Source organism: Falco rusticolus, chromosome 7 (genome assembly GCF_015220075.1).
Source record: "Falco rusticolus isolate bFalRus1 chromosome 7, bFalRus1.pri, whole genome shotgun sequence".
Classification (NCBI taxonomy): Eukaryota; Metazoa; Chordata; class Aves; order Falconiformes; family Falconidae; genus Falco; species Falco rusticolus.
Window position 1 is genome coordinate 20,735,987 of NC_051193.1, and position 24,146 is coordinate 20,760,132.

At 38.0% G+C, this 24,146-nt stretch overlaps 1 protein-coding gene across 1 annotated transcript in view; it reads left to right on the forward strand.

The window, feature by feature from the left end:
• The window catches only part of KLF13 (Kruppel like factor 13), a 36,080-nt gene extending 12,398 nt beyond the window's left edge, over window positions 1-23,682 (forward strand). Inside the window, exon 2 of the mRNA XM_037394611.1 lies at window positions 18,089-23,682. Within this exon, the coding sequence (XP_037250508.1) occupies window positions 18,089-18,381 (293 nt within the window). The 3' untranslated portion in view covers window positions 18,382-23,682. The remainder of the gene's footprint in view (window positions 1-18,088) is intronic.
• The last annotated feature ends 464 nt before the right edge of the window (window positions 23,683-24,146 follow it).

Consider the following 24,146-nt stretch of genomic DNA (forward strand, 5'->3'; position numbering starts at 1 on the left):
CTCACCTGTTTTCTCTGCATTTCTGCATCTTTCATTTTTGAGCAATGTTGCCTCTGGAGAAAACAGTAGCACTGGCCTTACCGAACCAGAATCATCTCTGTAATGACTGACTATTTTAAACCTACACCTTTCACATGATACTTCCTTTTCTCTTTTCTGTAATTTAAAAAGATTGTTTAATAGGCTGCTGTTAATTTCTTGAAATTTTAGGGCTCTGTAACATAAAAAAGAAAAGTAATAGTTCAGCTCTTTCACCGTGCTTGACAGGATAATAAGGATTTGAGTGCTTTCCTCACTCTTAACGCCAAACTTCCCAGTGAAAACATCCTTCTCTTCTTTTGTCCTTATCTTGACTGGTGTTTTTGTAGACCATTTACAAGAACATAATTCAATTTTTGTAAGTGATAAATGACTCCCTTTTGAATGTATAAATCACTAGATTATTTTTGTCACTAAGGCAAAAATTAAAAAGTTTTATTTTTTGTCATTAAGAATATAATAGGTTACAAAAAAGGTCTGAGATAATGCTGTCTGGCTGGTGCTTTGCTTTTGTACCAATACCCTGCTTTGTGCTGCTAAGGTTAGCACTTGTGGGTGAGTTATGGACTAATTATTTTGTAAAAGCATGACACCTGTGCTAACTTCTGTGCGTATGTTTGTTTAAAGCTTCTTTCTGTGAGCCAACTGGTCTTGTGTATAGCGTACCCTTGGACACATCCAAGTTACACTTTACAATTCTGAATTATACATATACACTGTAAACTGGATATGACCACTGTTATTGGCAAGAGACTCAAACTCATTTGGTTTTCTTAACTAAGTAGTTGTAAAAAGGCTGTAACATTCTGATGGGTGCTCTGCAAGTTTTGTGTTATTTCCTTTATGAAAAAGTGATAGTGCTAGCACGCTTTTCACTGAGTACTTGTTGAAGCTTCAAGGACAAACCCACTAACAACAGTAACTTCTACTGCACAACTGTTTTTCACTTGGAAATCAGACCACCTTTGGGGTTTTTAATACCTATGGTGTGGGTTTTTTTAATATATAAAGCAGTCCTAAGTTCCTAAGTCAGGCTTGTGTTTGACTCTTTTGATTATAAAACACAGCTACAGCTCCTCACCATCTGTACAGAACTCCACAGACACAGCAGTAGTCAAGGCATAATCAACTCTAATCCTGTCAACTTTTGTGTTACTTTCAGCGTGGATGTTCCTTGTGTCCAGTTCCTTCTCCCATATATTAAGGAAAGGGAACAGGCCCTATCTGTGAGTGGTGAATTTATTCTTTTAACAGCATTTACAGCCTTGAGTAATAGAACAAAGGGGTTACACTGAAAAGGTGATTTACAAATGTGCATCTAGCATTGCGTATACGACTTTACAGTGCTGAGGTTATGTGTCTTCTGCAAAAAATGGTAAACACCTCTGTGTGTGCAGTGTAACGACGTATCATTTTTCCTAAGACTATTGATTTACTCTGACTCGTCCAATGTTCACAAAGAGTACCAATGCTAAACTTAAGGTGTAAAAGCTTTTCAAAAGGAAGTAGAAACAAGTTTCAAAGAATTGGCTGAAATCCAAGGTCAAAGTACTTTGTGCACCACATCTTTTGTAGAAATAACAAAGGGTCCTGTTTGGCACTGTCAAGCGGTGACAGCTGTAGTCAGATCAATCATCTCAATTCCCCAAAGCTAAGTCGGGATACAACACAACTCATGAAGTTGCAATTCCTGTTTTCTTTGGTTTTATTTACAGTCAGTCTGTTGTAACAGAACCTCCTGATTACTCAAGTTTATGAACCTTGCAACTGTGAATACTGCAGTTCTGGAATCCCAGCCTGACACCCCTCTTGCCTGCCAGAGTTGCGCTCAGCAGGAGCTAGGAATATGGATGGGAAGTCAGCTTCAAATAATTTTGTACTTTCCTAGATTTAGAACTAGGTTGACCAAGAGTCCAAATGAAAAGAACAGGTGGGAATTTCAATGATCTTTTTCAAAGTAAAAATTATGTCCTCTGCATAGGGTTTTGGAGGTAGTCTGCAGACTTGCATGTCAGGAATATCTTTTAGAATTTCACAGTAATAGTTTAAAATAATGTGCATTTCCTATTAGATTTCACAGAACTTTTCTGTCACAGGAAGCTTCTCCTGAAAAATCTTTGGCTACAGTAAAATCCTGTATTTTGCAGAGTATTTAGTTAGCCACTCTGCTTTGGACATGCAAAGTGTGGTCAACTGATTTCCTACGTACGCAAGGGATAGTTGCACCACCTCAAAAAGCTAGAAGGGCCAGCAGTTTCCTCACCTCAGCCAAAAGAGAAGGCCTATTAGAGAGCAGACTAGTTCATTTCATAAATGAAGTATAGCAGAGCATGAATAATTGTTCCTGAGGCACTTGTAATTTATGTTTTGGCAAGTAACAGGGATCTTTCTACTACAACTTCTCTACCTTTACGGCAGCTGCATTTTCACATGGTATTTATGACCTGGAGAATTCAGAATCTCTGCTAAGGAATCACTCACACAGTAAAATGGTGTATGTGTCAAGAGGCTTTTAAAGTACTTCTAGAGAAAATGGTCACTGCTGGGCAGCCCTTCTAGCATGATTCATATGTATAAACCTGTAGTGTATTCTGTAGTGCGACACAACTGGTTTTAACTCCAGACTGCTCTGTAAAGGCAAGCAATGAAGACATGGGTGCAGCACGCATGGGAAAACAGAGTTATGGTTGATAAAGAGGCCATGCTTTTAGATACGTATAATTTGGCAAATTCCAAAATAGTGAAGATGTTCCTTTGAATACTACTTTGAAAAAGGAAAGTATTGGAAGTAGTATTTCCTTTTGAAAAAAGGAATCCAGTTGATTTCTCTATGTGAATACATAATGAGATAGCCACTTCAAATGTAGAGAGAGGTGTTTTCAAAGTTAGGTTAAGGTGCCCTTGACAAAGCTGTTTTTGAAATACGTCCATATTCTACTTAAGATCTTAGCTTTTCAGTTATGTTTGATGTGCAGAGTCATACTCTGATAATTGGCTCCTGACTTGTACTCCTCCACAGCCACATCCTTCATTCATTCATTTCCAGCACTGACCATGGCCTCTCTCCTACGCCATGACCTCACCTCACATGCAGACAGAGCGGGTGAGACCAGCCTCCCTAGTGACCCTGCAATCAGCTGTCCTGCAAAGTGATCATAAAACATGAAGAGATCGCGGGAGCTGAGCTGCACCTAGGGCGTGTTATACTGTGGCTGTTAATGCTTGGAGAAAGGGTGCTGTAGCAGCAACACTCCTCCATTGCAGTCTAATAAAACAGCCTCCATGTGACTTGTTGATGCCTGAAGTCCTGCAGGCTTAGGGGTAAGTTGCTTGGCAAGTCTATCTAAGGAGGAATGCTAAGGAAATCTCATTACAGCATCTCATTAATAACCAATTATTTCTATTTTGTATAGAATATAGCCAGGGCAGTAACAGGTGCTTTCAGAAACAACTTGAGACATTGGATAGGAGCCTGATTTTTCAGAGAACTGGGTGTACATGCCTACAGGTTCACACCAGTGATTAAAACATTAAGACAGCCAAAACTAAAAGACAACCCAACCAGTGCAAACTGCTGAAAACTTTCTCTTATTTATTTTCTGCTTATATATGAGGTCTAGATGTGTGTGCATATACATATTTGTAGTTTTAAAGAATTAGCACATAGAAAAGACTGAAAAACAAGCTGAAGCTAGAAAGGAGCAGATAATGTGCTGCTCTTCATACAGCAGTGGTTGAAGGAGACTGCTAGATGGGGAGATGGAAAATATAAAGGGAAGGTATTGTCAGAATAAAACATATAGATAAGACTTGCAAGAGTTGAATGTTGAACTGCAAATACTGTCTTTTCTAAAAAGTTGACCTGCTTTAAAAGTCTTTATTAGAATGTGAATACAACTGTTATCATAGAATCTGATTCCTGTATTAAAAACAAAAACCTGAATCCTGGTTTAAACAGGAAGTGTGGCTTTACAATCCAGGTAGAAGATTTTCTGAAGTGTATGCAACAGGTTTACGCATACCTTGAATGGTAACTGCCTGGTGTCAAGCAACAGACTTACTGTTTGTTTATCAACCCATAAAACTACTTTCTAGAGCGGCCTGTTCCCTGAAGCTGGGTGCTGCATGTGGCCATTGGCTGATGCTGCTTATAAACTACTCCAGCACCACCTTGCTCTCTGGCACAACGATCCATCCAGAACGAGAATAAAAATAGAAGGAAATTCCCACTCCCTCTCTCCTCCATACAGTTGCAGTAGACTCTCATACCAGATTTTTCACTCAGCTTTACAGGTTCAGTTGTACTTATAAATGCTGAAGTCCCATGTTTCATGCATGCTGTGTTACTGTGAGGTTGTTGATTAAACAGTTCAAAAGTTCACAAAGACATTTCACGGTTACAGCCAAAGACAACTTTACTAACTTCTGTTTGCTTGGCTTCTAGCAAAATGAAATCTCATCCTGTCCCCAGATCCTGGGAGATGCTGTGCACATAAAATGTCATAACTTACCCGCAGTGTCTATTCATGCCAAAGTATGTGGACTTCAGTTGGAGGCAGATGACATTCAACATCTTCCAGAATTCAGATAAATAAAGTACAGGTTTCAGTTTAGATGAATAATCCTTTAGTCTGTTATTTTGCATAGCAGGACAACCTTTCATTAATTTGATAAGCTTTGCTTTTACAAGCACTTTTCTGTTTTTAGTAGGATAGAATAATAAAAAAATCATTGATCTATCAACAGAGAAAACACTGATTCCTGGGGTCATATGATTCCTTCTTTGCAGTTATTCACGCAAGTGCTGGGTAATGCTCTTGGAGCCAAAGTTTTACAATTTCAGCATGAATTCACCTACAATTCACACCAGATGAATATAATTTGTCATTAACTATTTAATTGCTCTCCCACTTAAAACATTTTAATTGTTGTACTAGAGATCAGGAACATTACCATTCAAATTTTTTATGAAAGCCACCACAAAAATTATTTGTGATGTAGACTTTCATTGAGAGTTCATCATATAGACAGGGATGGTTTGTGATGTTTCAGTTTGATTTCAAATATTTTTGTGATACAAGCATCTTCAGGTTCAAATTTTTAAGTTTGATCTAACTTTTAAGTACCTACCTCCCACAGTGATGAGAACTCAGATAAATTAAAGCTTAAGACCATCTAAGTAAGCTAACTAGAATTTTCCACAAGGACTATGTACCAGCATTTTCTGGCAGAGAGGGAAGACCCTTGGGTTGTTAGAAGAGCAAGGAATAACCTGTGTCCCACACTGAAGGCTGATGAAAAACAGGTCATCACATTGATGAAAAAAGGAGCACAATTATCGATGGAGATACATTTGCAAGAAGATCTACAAAAAAGGAGTTATTTAGAAGTCACTATGCTGCATTTTTGATTCCTGCCATTTAACCCATGAGTACTTAGTGGTTAATTCTCCTACGTGTATAATTTCTCTGCATAAAGACCACACCATTGAGAATGAACGGCTTGACGGTTAGCCTGTCAGCTCTGTTGGGCCATAACCCTAGGTTTCAAGAAGAGGTAGCACAGATTGGAAGAAGAGGGGGAAGTGTCCTATAGTGATCATGTAATCTTTTTTCCACTGTACGAGTGGGCTGGAGAAAGACAGAATGCGAAGGAGTGTAATACTCTCCAGAGGTCCCATGGAACTGCAAACAGTCAGATGTCTGATCTGGAGCTGTTTTGAGTTTGCAGAGTGGGCTGGGTAACAGAGTGAGCAATTCTGAGGTAGCACAGGAAAGATCCAGACAGCAGTTTGTAATGGAAACTTTGTGTTTCTCTTGGTACCTTAACTAAACATTCCCTGTAGATGCATTTGGTTCAGTTGTGTCAGCTATGGGTAAGGGAAAATCAAGTCTGAGGAGTTTTCTTTCTTGGCTTCAGTTGCTGTCTGCATAACATTTTCATTAATCACCTTATTTGCTCTAACAGAGGCTGAGTGGTGCAGCCGAAATCATCAGCTTGTAGCAGAGAACAAATCAGCATGCTAGCATGCTAGAACAGAAGTAACATGAAACTGCAAATGACTAAACGAGGTCTCAGTCCAGCATATATATTCATCAAGGCCCATATTATTATTTTCCTTTTCAAGTTTTAACTGGACTCATTTGATAAAAAACATGGCATTTGTTATTACAGACATTTGGAGAACCCTCCTCTAGGCCCTTGTCACTTTAAAAGATTTGAATTGGCTCATTGACATGACAGAAAAAGAACAAAATCCCACATAACTTCACTGATGTTAGTCTCTGTTCAATGTTTTAAGAAGCCAGAGACATCTCTGGCCTATGCTGAAGACACAAGTTTTGTACATAAGGAATGAAGAAAGCCCCTTAAATAAGCTTTTGGCTCAAGGCAAGAATTCTAGGCTGAAATTCCTTTGCTGGGGTAATGTAATAGGTCAGATTTGCTGATTAGCACTTTTTTTGGGGGTTGTTGTTTGTTTGTTTTGCAACCCCAGTCATCTTTCGAAGTGTATTTATTAAATATTATAATTGACCAATGAAAAAGGAAAGAAATCCCGCATTTTTAGTTTTGTCATTCAGTAATACCCAGATGTGTTCAGAGCTCTATTTATGGTGTTTTTTTCATTTATTTTCTGTTCACAGTAGAGATTTTAATAATCATCCTCCTTTCTTACATTCATGGATCTGGGTACAACAAATAAAAGAAATATAGTAATTAAAGGGCTACTTTACTAAGTCCTCTTTGCAAGGAGTCTGATGTTTCAGTGTTGTTTGGAAATGACACATAGCTAAGACACATCTTCCTCTCCCCAGAATTCATCACTTCATCATTTCAGCATAATACAATTTAAATGTCTTGCATTTAAGTGCAAAGCCAAAGGGTCAGCTACTGATCTCCATTCTTGGAACAAGCCACAGGAGAGACAAAATCAAGTGGAAGTTGCTGCTCTTCTAAATTAGTGGCATTTTGGCTCTCACTGAGCACTAGTGTAGGATTTAATGCCTCAGAGATAAGGAGACCCAGTAAGAGTTTTAGGTTCACTGAACAGAAATTACACACAGCAATTGCAGGTGCTTAACTTCGACAGAAACCCCAACATTTAGTTTGCATTATTGTAAAACATAAGCTCTTTGACACTGAGGCTGTTGCCTTTCATTTTTCAAGTTAGGCCTGTCATAGATACTCAGTAAAAGAGCATTGTTTACTCACAGATTCCAGCACCACAGGGAAAAAAATGCTGCTTTTATAATAGGATGTGGCAAAAGTCCACATAAACAAAAGCATTATACTTAATGGAAGCACAATCAATAGAAGTTATTCCTGTGGGGCAGACAGTGTCCATTCTAGTGTGCATGCTCACCTAGACATGGAAGTTGTCCCTGCTAGGTAGGGTAAGTTTCCAACCCCATGGCTATCCTAATGGCTCTGACATTCCTCTTTCTTAGATGGGAGGTTTCCATTCCGGTTGTGCATCAGAACTTTGGGGAAAAAGAATGAAATGGTGAACATAAAGCTTTGGAGTTAAGACAGAATCAACAACAGAACAGCATTAGATAACAATGATAAAGCCATATAGATCTGTAAGGAGATTTATACCTTATCTTTGAAATTGCAAGCATTGTAAACACCATCTCATACAATCATGTAACATTACTATTTTTCTGGCTGATGGATTCCTACCTTTGTAAGAGGTAGCTGAAGTTTTGATTACTCACAATGTTACAGACTGAGAGGTATTGCCATACTGACAGTGAGTGCATTTAAAGTGTACGTGCTATCAGTGCAGTCACATAGCAAGACTACAGCAAACGTGATGGAAAAGAGTCAAGAGAAATTCTGTGTATGTAGATTTTGACAAGGCCATCTAGAAGATATAGCAATAATGCAGTTGCTACCACAAAGTTGTGCATTGTTTTTTCTGGCCATCAAAGGAAAACTTTACCTGCCCTCTGAGATGTGGGAAACATCTTTCATGCTTGTGATGCTTTGAGAGGAGAAAACATACATATGCATCTCATTCTTAGCTGACACGGCTAATCTGAATACCTAAGGTACTAATGAGCAAATTTACATCCGAAAAGAATTGCTCTTACTGCATTTGTATGTAACCAGTAACTCCTCCAGAAATACTTTGCTAAGAACATCACAAAAAATGAAGAGGAAAATACCACACCCAATGTCCAGCTCGGTGAGGCATCCTGGCCTTAGAGTGGACGATGTACAGCGCTGTGTAGGGTCAGGAAATGGAAGACAAGGAAGCCAGTTCTGTTCGCTTGCCTAGCCTAGAGTGGGTTCTCTCTTCCTTTCATCTCTGCAGTAAGAGCTGTGAAGCCAAGTGGCATTTACAGCAGCTAATCAACACATACTGATGACACGGTATAAATGGTACAAGCGCTGCTGAGTTCCTAGTTTAAACTTGCAGTATTTGATCTAGGAGAGTTTTCATTGAGACTGCTGTGGTTTATGGTCCTAGCAGCGGCCAGGGACACGCTTGCAACCACATGGGCTGACTCCACTGTAAGGCCACAGAATTTCACCCACAAGCCCTTTCATATTGTCTCTTTCACTCTTCTCTGTTACTCTTCTGTTCCTTTTAACTGCACCACATTTCAGGCTAGTGAGAAAAAAAAGACTGGAAAGGTGACAATTGTCTGACACCATACTTCAGCGCCATCTATTTCCTCTCTAGTTTGCCACTAACCCTGTCTACAACCTGAAACATAACTCAGTTCTGACTAAAGCAAGCAATACATTACTAAGTATTTTTAAAATGAGAACATTCTCTACAAGCTCAGGCATAAAGCAAATGAAGGTATATGTGGATTATACAATCATTAGCTGCTTTGAGATGCAAGAATATAACCTCCCTATAAGTGAAAGAAGTTTTAGGCAAGGAAGAGTGGCGTGGAGCAGAGGTAGCATTGCTGTGAAGCCCTGTCATGCGGGATGCTGTAGCGGGTGTGCTGAATAGTTCACGTAATATGTAGTTTTCAAATAGGTAAACAATGCTGACATACAACCTTACTGTTTGACAGATGATTAGCATATTCAAAGGTATCACCTGTGTCTTACTGTTAGAAATAACTTAGAGAAAGGAAAGAATCAGGTATGATGGATTAAATTTTTTCATGAAATCTCAGCAGTATACATATAAAGATACTATTTAGAGCTGTTTGGCTAAATTTCAATACTTTAAATTCCAACATGATTTTTTTTGTTGTTTTTACCTTCTTTTTTATGGCTACTATGATGGGAAGCTGGGAAGGACAGCAAAGCCAAGGATGCCTTCATCTCCCTTCACTAAATGAACTTCCTTCATTTTGCTAGTAGTCACAGATAGCCTGTGATGCTTGGTTAGAAAAATGATGAGGAATCTTTAAGTTGTAGGAGTGTTTTACAAATTACACATATCTCTGTTCCCTCACTTTCACTTTCTCAGCCTTTAGTTTCAGAGTTGTCTTTCTACTGGCTTTTCTATTCCACTGGATTCTACTGATGCATCAAATTGAGTCATCAGATGCACAGATACTTACATAAGTGGTGAGCATATGACTAGGTTAATTAATTATTCAGAAAGTTATAAAAGCACCTTTGGTTCAATGCTTTAATCGGCTAATTCAACCTCTTTGCTGAAGTAGCTTTAAGTACTTCTGTTACTTCTAATAGAGAGGATGTATTTCAGAAATATGTCTATATATTTAGACGCCATCATAAAAGAAAAGAATCTTGAAGGCTAATGATTTTGCATCTGGTTGTGTTTCAAGAGAAAAACTCTTTAACATATTTAACACATACAAATGTAACTGTTCCCTCAGTCCCAGTTTTGATGTAGTCTGTATAATTGACCTCAAAGCTTCACAGGCCCCTGGCCTAGTGCAACTGATTTTTTGTAGTTTCAAAAGAGGAAGGAACATACGATAGGGAGGGGTTGCGTGAGGAAGGGAGAAGAGATAAAGTGCGAACTCTTCAGAAACGGAAGTGACAAACTGCACAGGAGAAAGCCTACTGTTAGCAACGGCAAGTATTCTGCGTCGTAGTCCAAGGGTGCAGTAAAACAAGTAGCATCAGACTCTCAGGTCTGCAGGCAGAGATCTGAAATTTAAACTGTGGAATTACTGAAGGTTTTTTTCTGACTTTTTTATGGTCTTCAATCGATGGGAAATAATTTAATTTCTCTATTGCCCAGCAGGACTAATATTTGGAGTACTCTCTAGCAGAGAGAGAGACTACAACGTAAATGTAGCTAGAGAGAAGAAAACCAAATAGAATTCACTATGTATCCGTGGAACTGTAACATTCCATGTCAGTCCAGAGAAGATCATAAAAATACATACCCGGAAAATATGCTTGGGCTTTCTGGCATGGTCTTTGGGTTGGTTGCTTCTTTGCCATTCCAGTAGTGCATCTTTTTACTTTTTGAAGGGAGAACTCAAAATGTCAGACAGAGCGTTTTGAAGGGCTGCATCACTTACCAACATTATGCAAAATGGCTCAGGAGCACAAACATACAAGGAAACCAAAGCAGCTCAGCATAACACTGGGAAATAAGTTTCTTGTGCTTAAGATGCTGTAGGGAATCACCTAAGACTCCTTGGGCCACACTGCAAAGCTAGAGGCCAAATTCTCAGTCACATTCTCAGCATAGATCTAGAATGTATTCCAAGATTTCTCTGTGAAGGGGAGGATAGAGTTTCATGGTCCTTACACTTGGCTGGTTAGCCTGTCTTTGTTGGCCGTTTTTGAAAATCCCTTGTGCTTATAAACACGGGGAGTCCAGTGAAAGTTGAAAACACAAATGAAATTGTTCCCTTAGAAGATCAGACTTGCAGTTAGTCACCTAATAAAAATGTCAGGCATTTAATCTTCATGAAGAGAAAGCTGCTAAGAAATGTTTATAAATAATATCAAAAACTTTGCATTTCTTTATTAGTAAGAACTATAGAAACTAAATTTTTGGTGAACACTTGTTCACTGACAAGTGGCTTTTTATGAAGAACAGAACTATGTATCAGTGAAACTCAGCAAATAGTTCAGGCTGATTTTTTTTATTTCAGAAAAATTGTGATAATGTGTTTCATCAATTCATTTCAAATTAACATCATCGTTGTGTTGAAATTTGTCTCCAGAGCTAAAGGAATTAAAATAGTGTTACAAAGAAACACCCCAAAAGTAGTAAAATATTTTACCAAAAATAAAATTACTATGGGCTACTTGGTTTGCTGAGTTCTTCTGCAGTTCAAAGTTTTTTTTTATTTTTTCAGTGGAGCAAAAAATAAATAATACACATAGCTCTAGCCTTTATTTTGCTCTTTCATTCAAAACCTTAGCAAAAGATGTAGCAAATTTTCTTTTTATTAAATTTATGACCATTTCATTTTAAAGCAAATTTGCTATAAGATTTATTTTCCAGATCATGGAATATAACTTTCAGCTACTTACTGGTGGTTTGTGCAAAGTAGTTTGGAACTAGGTTTTAGCTGGGAGTGGAACACAGAGCTTAATGTACTGAACACACAGTGATGTACATTAGCAAAGATAAAGTGAGAACTAAACAGGAGTCAAAACAGGAGTTAACATGGTAGGCAGAAAATGACTTGGTAAAGATAAGAGGTTCAAATTCCAGATTCTTAATTTACTGTGCAAAAATGCAGAATAAAAATCGTGGGTATTTTAAAAGTGCTAAGCTATAGAAACTCACACAGAGCAGTTCAGCTTGGGCATCCCAGTTTGAACAGGGATTCAGTAAAGCCATGGAATGCATATTTTAGACAACAGAAAGATTATGTGATGGAGTGTCCTGTGAAAAAAACAAAAGCTTAAAAGGCTAGAATGTTTCTGCCTTGACAAAAGAGAAGCAAATGTGGCTGATAAAAATACCGTAAAATTATTCTAAACTGAGATTTAAGATATTAATGAACAAGCATGAAATAAAGGCCTAAAATATAACTGATAGAATGCAATCTGTTAAAAAAAAAAGAAAAAAAGAAAAAAAGAAAAAGATTTTTTCCATTATGGTGAAAGTGAGTTGTAATATTTTTAAGAAGAGCAGAAGGTAGCTGCATGGAATATACCAAAGTAGTTATTTTGGTCCTTGGGCAGACCCGACTGTGGTTAAGGCTAGGGGAGGAATTTTGCACTACTTGTATTTCTCTGGCATTGTAATCATTATCATTATGGTATCTGAACTGTTGTTCATCATTTGCTGTTTGCGTTGTTCTAGTTAGCTGTGGTTATACAGATAAGTCATGCGTGCTGTAATCTGTGCTCCCAGATGGAGCAATAAAGCACTTCCAGAACAAACAGTAACACACATTCACTTAAAATGTAAACTTGCCGCTTGGAAATTCAAGAAATATTCATACCTGTCTAAATAACTCAATAAGAATGTTAAGGTACAGGAAATAAACCAAGGATTTAAATAATGGATATAACAGTAGCTGTTGCAGCCTCTGCTCAGTACTAGTTTCTTGTGCACATGGTAAACATAAGATCCAAAAATTTATCCATTTAATGACTGTATTTGCTAAGATTAAAGTAAAGATGCCCACACTTTCAAGTGTGATTGTACTTGATGCCTGGGTCTGTGCCTGTTGGAAATCTGAGAACTCCAGTTCCCAAAAAAAGGCCGCATCACAGGTAATGGAAATAGCAGGAACATGCATGCTTCTGTCAGCAGGTACCAATGCAATCCAGCTCCTTGTTCCTGTGTGTCCTAGGGGCTTTGGGGAGGTTATGTCCCAGTGTCTAATAAAGTGTGAACTCTGACTAAAGCTTCTCTTGGTTTTGGGCATTCATAGCACACTCCCATATTGGGCTTCTGGTGTCTAATGACAGTCAAATTCACCCTGTGACTTTTCTTTTGACTGAGAACATTACTAAAACTTCCTCATATTCCTGGAACTAGCCAAGCTTAATATTGCTGAATTCACTACCTGTTAGATATGGTTGAAGGTAGTGGAGACATTGAAAAGCTGTTGACAGACACACAAAAGTGGATACAAAAATCATGATCGCATTTCGCTTGTTTGGTTATGAAATGTCACCTCCAAAGTCATTAATTTAAAACTGTTTAATTTATAGAAATTTGGAATTGTGAAGCTTTGGAATGTTTTGATCCCTTTTAAAATACTTGATAAAGAAACCACCATTCATTTAACATCAAAGCGGTGCATTATTCTCTCTCTTGCACTCAGATGGTTAAGGGCTTGGGTTTTGACTGCAAAAGGGCTTGTTTATAAAAAAGAGAGTAACAGAAGCTAAATGCTTGTAAATACATATCGGTGCTATTGAAGGATAACCTTTCTCTTTTTTCTAAATAACAGCCAGTCTCAAGAAACATGGTCTGCTTGGGTGAGTGTTTTTTCCCAGGATAGCATTTCCTCTCTTAGAGGAAGGCTGCTTCAGTCACATCTGTATTTAACTGTCTGCCCCTCATCCTCCCCACCCAGCCTGCTAATCTGTGTTTCCAAATATACCCGTAATTATGTATATGAAAATGTAGAAATATAAGAATAGCACACAGTGGCATGTTCAAGTTTCTAGTCTGTTTTTGTAACAACATACCATGCTGTTCTGCAAAACAGCAGAACAGATTAAAGATCACAGAAAATTGTTTCTGGCTTACTGTTTCTGGTTTTGCAGGCACGTGTGGAATTCCCAGAATATAAATTTCTTTGTTACTGCATGGTCTTGGCATATGTTTGAAGGTGCTAATGTGCAAAGCTACTACATGAGTTAAATTGAAAAAAATAGCCCGTATACATGGTTTGACTGGATAATACTCTAATCTGTAGGGCAGTGGATATCACGTTTCAAATTGTTCAGATAGGATTGCCTAATCTTTCCATTGAAATTCTGAAAATGGTTGGTATCACAGGTGTCTCAACCTGTTTTGGCATTTTAGTCATTTGTAGGCGTGGGGTTTTTTAAGCATGCTCAGGCCTACATAGTACTTAGTATCATTTTTAACTGCTATTCAAATGCTGGATATCATACAGATGAATCAGTCAAACAGGACTCCAGGGTCTGTACAGGAGTGTCACTGTATAAGAAAGGAGCCCTTAAAACTGTGTGTGAATTGGGGAAAAGTGGAGAGTACACTAGAAGTGTGGTACAAGTCAAGACATCAGTTCTGGTTCCACCATCTCTGTAGTTTTTGTTTCCCATAAGTACATGTAGTTGCCTCAATATATGTAATGATTGACAAATATAGAATAATACAAAGGACTTTTATGTAATATCAGAAGAACAGCCTGGCTCTACTTGCTTCTGAATCTCTTCCAGCAAGAAAGAAGAGAGGTGCATTTTTTAAAATGCTGTTTCTATAGCCCAGGCAACTCTACGGTTCCTTTGGTGGTCTGCTCTGGCAAGCAGTATAAAACAGTATGAGTAGCTAGGGCTGTGCCACTGGAATGAATTTGGAGTCAGTACACCTGCAGATCTCATGTTCTTTTACTCAGTGAGCACTGCAAGTTTCTTAATGCAGCTTGACACACATTTTTCTTTGGACTGGGTGGAGTTCAGGGAGAAGCCAAAAATGTTCTTGCTTGTGTAATTTTCAGTTAAGATCAGTTGTATTTAATTCTCAAATGTGATGTTTTTCCATGAGCCTGTGTAACTTTTAACACCAGTTATGTGATGTTATATGCTCTGTCAGAGGAGCTAGAAAGGTTACAGTTTAGTGGGATTTGGAACATGGAAATCCAAACCTATTTAAAATTGTTTAAAAAAATTAATTACAATATTCCTTATCTTTTAAAGGCATCTTTTGCCTGCCTCTCTTAAGAGTAAAAAAGCCTAAGCTGCTTTTTGATTCCTTTATTTTCAAGGATCTTTACCTTTTGGAGACTTACCTCTCTTTGAGACCTGCTAGTAATGCTCATAATGCACAAAAAACCTGATGTTGCCAAGGCAGTGCTAAGACTTTCAATATATACATTCACATGCTTGACGTGTTTCCTACCATATTTAAGATACCTGATAATATTTTCACAGTAATTTATAGGATCAAATTCTGCAGTCATTGTATAAAGGTAAAATTCTGACTTCAACACTGCCTAAGATGGACCTCAAAGTCTTTATTTTGTCGTGTACAGCAACTTTAACGTTGAAGGCTCTTTGTTAACTACAATATGACCATGAGTTACTGCTGATGCAAAAAACTTGTACTGTGGCTGCATTTTCCCTAATGAGATTAGGCAATCAATTCATATAAACTGTCATTCTGTTGATTGCTTTACTGACAGTAAAAGGTCATTTATATAACGTACCTGCACAGAAAACCACATCCCTTCTGTTTAAGAGATGAGATTGATGACAGACTATGAATTTCCACGTGTGGTTTTAGACCAACAGCTAGGTCTTGCCTTAATTAACATCCTGCAGCAACTTTGTTCCAGACTGTGTACTAATTTTTTAAGAACAATAATGATTCTCATATCTTCACACAAGAATTCCAGCATTTCCTCACAATACAGCTTTTCTCTGAGGAGGTATTGCTAAACCTTAACAAAGCTGGGAAGCACTCTAGAGAACTTCCTACCACTGCTAGAGTGAGATTGCACTGTAAGAGTGCACGGAGGGGAAAAACATTTGGCCAAGAAACTTAAAGGCAATTACCAAAAAGATAACAAATCAAGACTAGAGAGGACCGAGGGGAAAAAATAGTTTCTTGGAAGGAGAAGTAGTAGTGGAAGAAAGGCCACATTTTCTTTGGCTTAGCACCCAAATCACCATGACCATCATCAACAACATCGTCAGGCAGGTGAGTAGGAACTTGAGTAACAGAAACGTCCAAAGGCCTTACCAGAAAGTGATGCTATAGCACAGGCATGAGAAAATTCCATTCTGCAGGCCAGATCCAGCTGTTAGACCATGTCTTATTGCCCTTCTTTCCAAGGGTCCCAGATTCCTCCTGGAAGTATATCTGTTGTATGACCAAAACATAGGAAAAAGATTAGTGACTCTAGTCACACAACAGGGATATCTGGCACATCCCACCACAGGCAGGAGCATATCTAACAACGATGACTGGGTACAAACATAGTGAAAATGTATTTGTTTCCCGTTTCTCAGCAGACTGAGAGATGAATCCCTGACAGTTTGCAGAAGGCCAAGGAGGACATGGAATGGCTTTGCATAGGTTTTTTAAGCAACAAAACTATATGCATTAAATGAGTTGTTGGTGGGTTTGCTCTTAAAAAATTTGTAGGTCCCTAAGTTTTTTAGGCTTTAGATCAGGGGAAGCCAACTGAAAGCAGTCCTGTTCATCTTAGCTGACTTTTGTAGATCACTTAGGAGGTGGCGTTCATGGTTCTCCATATGAAAATCTCCCTTGTGTACTGTACAGGTACAACTATTGCATTAGGCATTGTAGTTGTAGGTGTAACTAATGAAATCCACAAAATGTGCTTAAGATTGGGGTTTCTCCTAAATAATCAAGGAAACATGAGGAACACTTGTTTTCTCCATGGTCTCGAATAAAATTTTATTTAAAATAAGAATTGCGTGTCTATTAATTGAGACACTGTTTGAGATTTGGCTGAAGTATCTTGGAGGCTTCATGAACAGAGGGAAAAAGAACCTAAAAATCTCTTTTTCTGAGCAGAAGCCTCCTAAGTAGATCCTGGAGATAAATGTTATGGCCAAATCTGTGAATTTAAAACAGATTACTGGCCACTTAGATTGAAGGTTGGCTGGTGTTAATTTTGCTATCAGACAATTTTAATTAAGGTGTGTTGAATTTCTCCAGGAGGCTAATTTATGTATTTATTTCCTATTTGGTGTAGTGTGTGTAACTTTAATTTCTGATTTTGGGACAGAAATTTTATACCTCTCTGGACCTCCTGAACTGCCTATTCAGCTTTAGAAAACTTAAGATTGGTGCAAGTAGGAAGTTATAAAAATTATAACTACAAAAACTGCTAAGTCTGTATTCACAAATGAATAAGATGTTCTAGATTGATAACAAATAAAGAACGTGATATTCAGATGCAGTGACAGTAAGAACCAAACCAACGTACAGAAGTAGTAGGCAGCACATTTCATGGTTTGATGTTGTCGTTTTTAACAAACAGAGAAACTAAGGATGGAAACAAATAGTACAAGTTGCCTAAGGCTATGCAGCGCATCAGTGATGAAGCTGGGAATACATCCCAGATACCCATCTATTATAACAACAACACTACTTCTGTCTGCAGCCGGTGCTCACCTCCAGTGCTAGAGCTTCTCAGGCTGCACATCTACCACAGTGCCCAAGTGCAGACCTCCAGCATAGCCATGCAACTGCCCTATGAAAGATGTTTCCCATGGCTGAAATCTGTTGAGAAGTGCATCAGGTCACCATACTGCTGTTTCTTTGAGCTCAGTGGTCCTACCTGAAGTGTCATAGTCATGGGTTTTAGCTGTTGATAGAAGGCTGCCATGTGGCACATTTACCTAGTTGAAATATAGGGCTCCCTCCCTTGTCTTCTAAAATGAGACCTAAGGCAGTGAACAAGAGAAACCCTAGTACCTTCAGCAAATGCAGAAATCACAGGCATGGCTGTGGAGAGTGCAAGGTGACAGCCTCACACCCAGTGCCTCAAAATTTCCATTGTGCATTTTTACCATTATTGTTTTTAAACTGAAGAGAGACTTCATCACACCTCCTGAACTTCAACACTGAGTCAGACAGACACAGGGACAGCTCGGAGGAGTAAGTGAATATTCTGTAGAGCTCAGTACAGATATTGTCAAAGCCCAGAAGTCTAATGGAGTACAAGAGATATGAAATGTGACATCAGCTTAAAGGATCAGGAGCCCAGCATCCCTGAAGATCCAGTTATCAAATGAGGCATCTATCACTAGTTTGATTTGAAGTACTTTTTAATGGATTGGAATACCACGGTGGTCTCATCTCGGGCAGAGAGTAACACTTTCCCCATCCAATTAGTGCCAAATGGCTTCTACCATGCTCCCAACCTTTCTATTCTAACTTTTGCATACAAAAAAAGCACATGGAAGACATTGCTATCCCTTCTAATCATGCCATGTTTGCTTCTTGCAGGTGAACGACCTTTTGAATGCAATTGGCAAGGATGTAATAAGAAGTTTGCTCGCTCGGATGAGCTGGCCCGCCATTACCGCACTCACACTGGAGAAAAGAAGTTCAGCTGTCCTCTCTGTGAGAAACGCTTCATGCGCAGCGATCATCTGACAAAGCATGCCCGTCGCCATGCCAATTTCCACCCAAGCATGCTCAAGAGGCGAAGCGGAAGCAGCTCAAGAACAGGATCTGTCAGTGACTACAGCCGCTCAGATGCCTCAAGTCCAACAATTAGTCCTGCCAGTTCCCCATAGACCTACCTGCACTGGATGTCAGCACTTTGCCTCTAATACCTAATGTGGAGTTTTGTTTGTGTTGCACACACTTAAAAAACTGTTGCTTCCCCTCTTCAGTTCCCCACCCCACCTTTTTTTTTTAAAAAAAAAATCAGTAAATAGCTGCCTTCCACTGCAATTTCCAGTCAAATTTTCTTTACCCAACCAGACAAGTGGCTATTCTAACCTCATGGACAGGCAGACTTACATGTTACACTTTGTGACTTCTGCTGTCTCAATATTTCAAACATTTTGAAACCATTTACAAATCTTCTTGATTATTCTTTATAAGAAAATGAGAAAATCTAAAAAAAACCCAAACCACTTAATTCACCTCAGGTGTCAAAGTAGTTTTGTAAGACCAGATTGCACAGCATGAGCATACATACATTTACAAATCAACTGTGTTGGATTGTGTCCCCCTTCTCCTTTCTCAGGGATGGATATTTATGTTACACAATAATTATAATGAAGACACACCCTAACCGCAGCCTTACTCTGTAAATGTATTTGCACTCAGAAGCTTTTTGTTAGGTTCTTTCACACACTGGGGAAAAAATAAAAACCAAACAATACAAAGAACAAATCAGTACTGGAATGTGGTACCAGACTCTTCCATTATTTGTTTTCCTGATTACAAACGTACATTGAGGAGTGTCCAAACAGGAGTCTTGCCTTTCTTCAAGCTGCTCTCTGCTTTTGGTAGGAAGCTGTATTTTCACTTCATGCCGAAGATGCTCCAAAACCAACTTCCTATTGCAAAAATCTCTGTGAGGTTGATAAACTTGTTTGTTTGTTTCATGCTAGATAAAATTCTGAGAAAAAAATGCTGAAGAAGATGCCTTAAGTAAATAACCTCAATCATGAGGAAACATATTTACACTGGGTAACATTTTATTGCAAGGTGGCATGGAATCTCGGAGGCATTCTGTCACTCTCTCCCAAGTTGTTAAGCAATCTGCACTGCCTATTCAGTATGGGACCAACAGAATATTCAAATCAAACCACACTGACTTGAACAATTTTCTTCTTTTTTTTTTTTTTTTTTTTAATAAACTATGGAAATAGCATAGCTGAACCAATGCCCACCAAAACTTTTATCAAGGTACTTACTGTACAGCTGTATCTTAGAAAGACAAATTGTCTAAGACCTAGTTTCTCTATCCTGTTGCCTCACAATCGTGGTCACCGATAAAAGGAATGGAAAATCATAATGTATCTTCTGACTGGAAAAATTAAATACACATTTTAAAGTTTTAAAATAAAAGGACATTTTAGCTCATCACTGCTACAAATTTCTCAAAAATACGCATACCAGCATAAAGTAAGGTGCTCTCATTTCTGAATAACTGCTTAATAACAAAAAGGGAATCTTGGCTAGTTTTCAGTAACTTTCAAATATTTGACACTAGAGAGAGGTAGAATTTTTATGTTTTACATGGTAGCAGATATAGCAAATGACCAGCAGCATTGTGATGTACTGGAGATCTCATTGGCAGCAAATACACTATGCTTGGTTTGGCTGGGTCTGATGGTGCGTATTATAAATTCAGGTCCTTTTGATTCTGGAAATTTTGGGGTTTTCTTGCTTTTACTGTAGGGTATAAATGCAGTTAAGTGTAGCATGGTGAAAAGTAACTCTCTATGCCAAACCTGCCATTTGATATCAAGTGAATGCCTCCAGATTCCAAATGAAACTATATCTTACTTGCTGCTTTGCATTGATCCAATTTTGCAAGTCTTTTTTGTACTGTATATTAACTGTGAGAGGCTAATATAGATTTCCAAGTAGTTTCATAGGTACTTCCATAATATTTACATTATTCCTAATACTACACTTTCTATTAGTTGTATGGATAAATACTTAAAGACAGTTCAAACTGCAGTTATTTCAGTATTTTTTTATGGCTGTTTGCTTCAGATTTCACCTCTATAAAAATCAGTTTTCCCCTTTCAACTGGAAGTCATGTGAGGCACAATTCTACTGTTTCATTTCACAGAAAATGAAAGAACATCATAATGGGTTTTTGCAAGATGACAAACGTTGAGTTTGTGTGACAAGCTGCCTAACCACTGTAAGTTAGGAGAAAGCCAGATCTGTTTGCCTCCATAGATTTCCTCTTTTCTTCTTTTTAATCTCATCTACTGATACACACAATTTTAACAACTTGATACAATTCAGGTAACAGGAATTCACATTCCAATACTTTCTGTGACTGCTAAAAGTGCTCTTGTGCTGTGGTTAGTAACGAGGCATTTAAGGTGTCTAGCTAAAGGAATTCTACAAGTCAACAGTCTTGTGCATGTACTTGGAAACAAGACATAAACACATTTCTCATTATTATTATACCTTAATAGAGGGATTGGGGTGGGGAGAAAGGGGGAGAGGAGATCAAAAGGAAAACTAAGTATCAGCGAAAAATCATAGGCTTCGTGGTTCACTTTGTTGTAAAATCATCTTTTCCAACAAGAGCATCATTTAATCTTTAGCAAAGGAGGAATCACTCCAGTCCATTTAGGGCATAATAATTCAGCATTAATCAGTAGGTGCATTACAAACAAGTTGTTTCAATAGCCTGGAGAAAGAATATTCACACCAGGTTTCATTAGTACTGAGATTATGGGATATAAAGATTACAGGACAGCTATTGTGAGTGACACAAGAACTATGTAAACTTTAACTCAAATAGTAAACTAAGGATTTTATGTATATTTTTCATAGGTATTACTAGTAATTCTCCCAGATTAAGTAGAAAAAAAAAATTGGTTCAAAGATGAATTTCCAGTTCAGCCAGTTCATCTAATAAGAAGGCTGTGAGATTCTATATAGCCAACATAGCTACACTTTCAGGAAATTCTCTGAAATGCTTTGTTAATATTTTTTTTTTAAAAAAAAAAAACACACATTTTTTTTTTACATCTGAGCTGTAAATACCTCAGAATGTGTTAGACTCGCAGTCAAATTACTGTGTTTTAAAATCATAGAGTTTCAAATATCTCCATTAATCGTTTAATATATGATAGCTTTAGGATAAAATGATGAATTACAAACCACTAGTAGTTTCCAAAACTGAATGCGAACAAAACTTCTCTTACTATTTTCATATGGAAAGAGTGTGTTTGGGGTTTTGTAGCATCTGCTAGATGTTAGAAAAGAAGCAGAAGTATCAGCAAAGTCATAAGACTCCATTCTCATGATGGTTCCTCCTGAGTTTTTCAGATATGAGAAGCCTGAACAGCTCAGATTATGTTTTGAAATCTGGGTGCTTACTGAAACTAACCTCAAAGTTTTACCCTTTTGCTGTTTCACCCAGCAGTGAACCTCAAACATTCTCCTGGCATAGCAACAAACATCGCGGGCTTGGGAAGCACTGCTCTGGCAAGGTGCAGATGTCTTTGCAGTCCTCCGTTTGGACGCGTGTGCACCTCTCTTGCCTCCTCCCTTCCCCATGCAATCTGTTGAGGTGATTCCCCACAAACTAAAAAATTGCCCTATTTTTTTATTTTTAGTTTCAGCATATAACAACAGTTTTATGATTATTAAGAAAGCCCTGGAAGTTTGTTTTTCTCCAGCCATGATTCTAGCTTCCTCTAAGAGTTGAGTTTAACTGCCTTGCTATAGGAAATGGGTGCAAGTTAAAATCATCACATCACTACCACCACTCGACTGAAAGTAAAGACACCCTTAGAAACTCATTCATCCCTTCCATTAACCTCATCCTGTGCAAAGGCCTGAAGTGCATTAATGGCCACATGAATTCAATTTTCATCTTGCTTCTTAGAAAGCAGTCCTGGTAAACTCCTGGCAGCTAGATTTTATTGTGAGAATTGTTTATATCGGCGAACTAATTGTTCCTTGCTTTTATAATGTAGGCATACTATCCGTTTATGTTATATAACTGCAAAGGTATATATTTATAACAAGTCATCAGAAGCCTCTGTTTGATGGTAACATCTAATTCCTGTATATACCCTACCCCCTGTACTGCATTAACCTTTGCAATAACTTTTAGCTATGAAAGCCTCTGTACACCTTTAAAACCTCATCACCTCCTGTCCAGACATTCAGCGCTTTCCGTGCTTCATGCAGCCAGGCAGCAAAAGGCTGTGCGAAGAGCTTACCTGTTTCTACCTATTCACATTCACAACTGCTTTTCTCCAGTTCTTTGCCATGAGTTCTAGAATGTGTACTCTTTGAAGTGCATTGTTGTTTTGGGGTACACGGTTTGTGAAGAAAGAATGAGGAAAATGAACCCTGCATACTTAAAGCTTGCTTTTTCATTGCCATTTGATTTACTAATTTCATTAGGTGATGCCTACGAACTGACTTTCAGGTGCTCTTTTACTCCATCACACCACCTGTTTGTGCATTGGGTGCTAACATATGGTCTATGTCAGTGAATGGTATGATGAATGTCTGTATCTTTACCTCTTTTGGGGATAAAGCTATAGCCTTAGGCAGAAGAAAATAACCGAGTTATACTTGTTTACCCCATAAGCCAGAATATAAAACGCAAAACCCCATCCACTGATATAGGTTATATATATATATATGGATTTATAGAAGCATATGCACATATATATAAATACATATATATGTGTAAACTGTATAGTACGTATACACAGCAGTGTGTATATACTACACACTGAATAACGAAGGGATGTCTACAGAACACAAATAGGTATCCATTTCATTATGACTAGTGATGGGTCTGAACCAGAATCCTAGATCCACACCATTGCATTTGGAAAGTTTGAAGCTGTTTTTTTGAGATTTGTGGTTGAATTTCATCTCTGGTTACAGCTGCAGTTACTTGTGTATGTATGCATTCGGGGGGACGGGTGGGCATGTGCACACGTGGTTTTTCACAAGCACATGCCTGTGTGGGTGACAGAGAATATGTGTGCCAGTAAGTGTGCACGTGTTTACATATATTCTTCCAGCTTTAGTGAACTAAATGTTACCGGCATCATCTTTACTTCTACAGTTTTATCAGCAGCACATGAATGCTTCCATGGGTCACTTTTCAACTCTTTAAATCACTACATTGAAGTATTACAGTTGTACAGTTGTATGTTCATCTATTCTTGCTCTGCTGTAACTTTTTATGTATTTTGTACTGCATAGATTATATATTGTGATAATGTCCTATGCAACAACAATAACAAAGGAAAAAAAAGGAAAAAGAAAGAAAATTAACAACTGTAAAATATCGTCTTAACTTGTATGCATGGTTAGTGACGTTTACATTTTCCAAAATAAAACTTATAACTATGAAATGTTGCTTTTCTCTTAATTTCCTTCTCTATGTATCAGTTAGAAAGCATCAGTTGTTAATATCTGTGCTGTTCATTTGAGGTTTGATATCTTGTTACACATCTTTGTTTAAATGTCAACCGGTGCTATTGTTTAAAATTGGATTATGTTTTTAATCATTGAGAGAAAGTTTCTGTGATGTTTGTTAAGTACTCTCATCTGCTTTAACCAGTATTTTATAGTTGCATAGTGAAATTATTTTCTCAAAGCTGGTATATACTGTGGGGTTTTTACAAGATGGTTACAGGATTAATATGCATTACAAAGGTCAAAGAGTCAGCTATCCTTTCTTCAAACCTCAGTTCTTTGCAGATTTCCGATATCATCTCTGCAGGTGGCAGTGTACTATCAGAACAGTTGTAACTTAATCTCACAGCATTCCAAAATGTTCTTTCATAATTTTAAAGAAGAGTAAACTGAAACACGA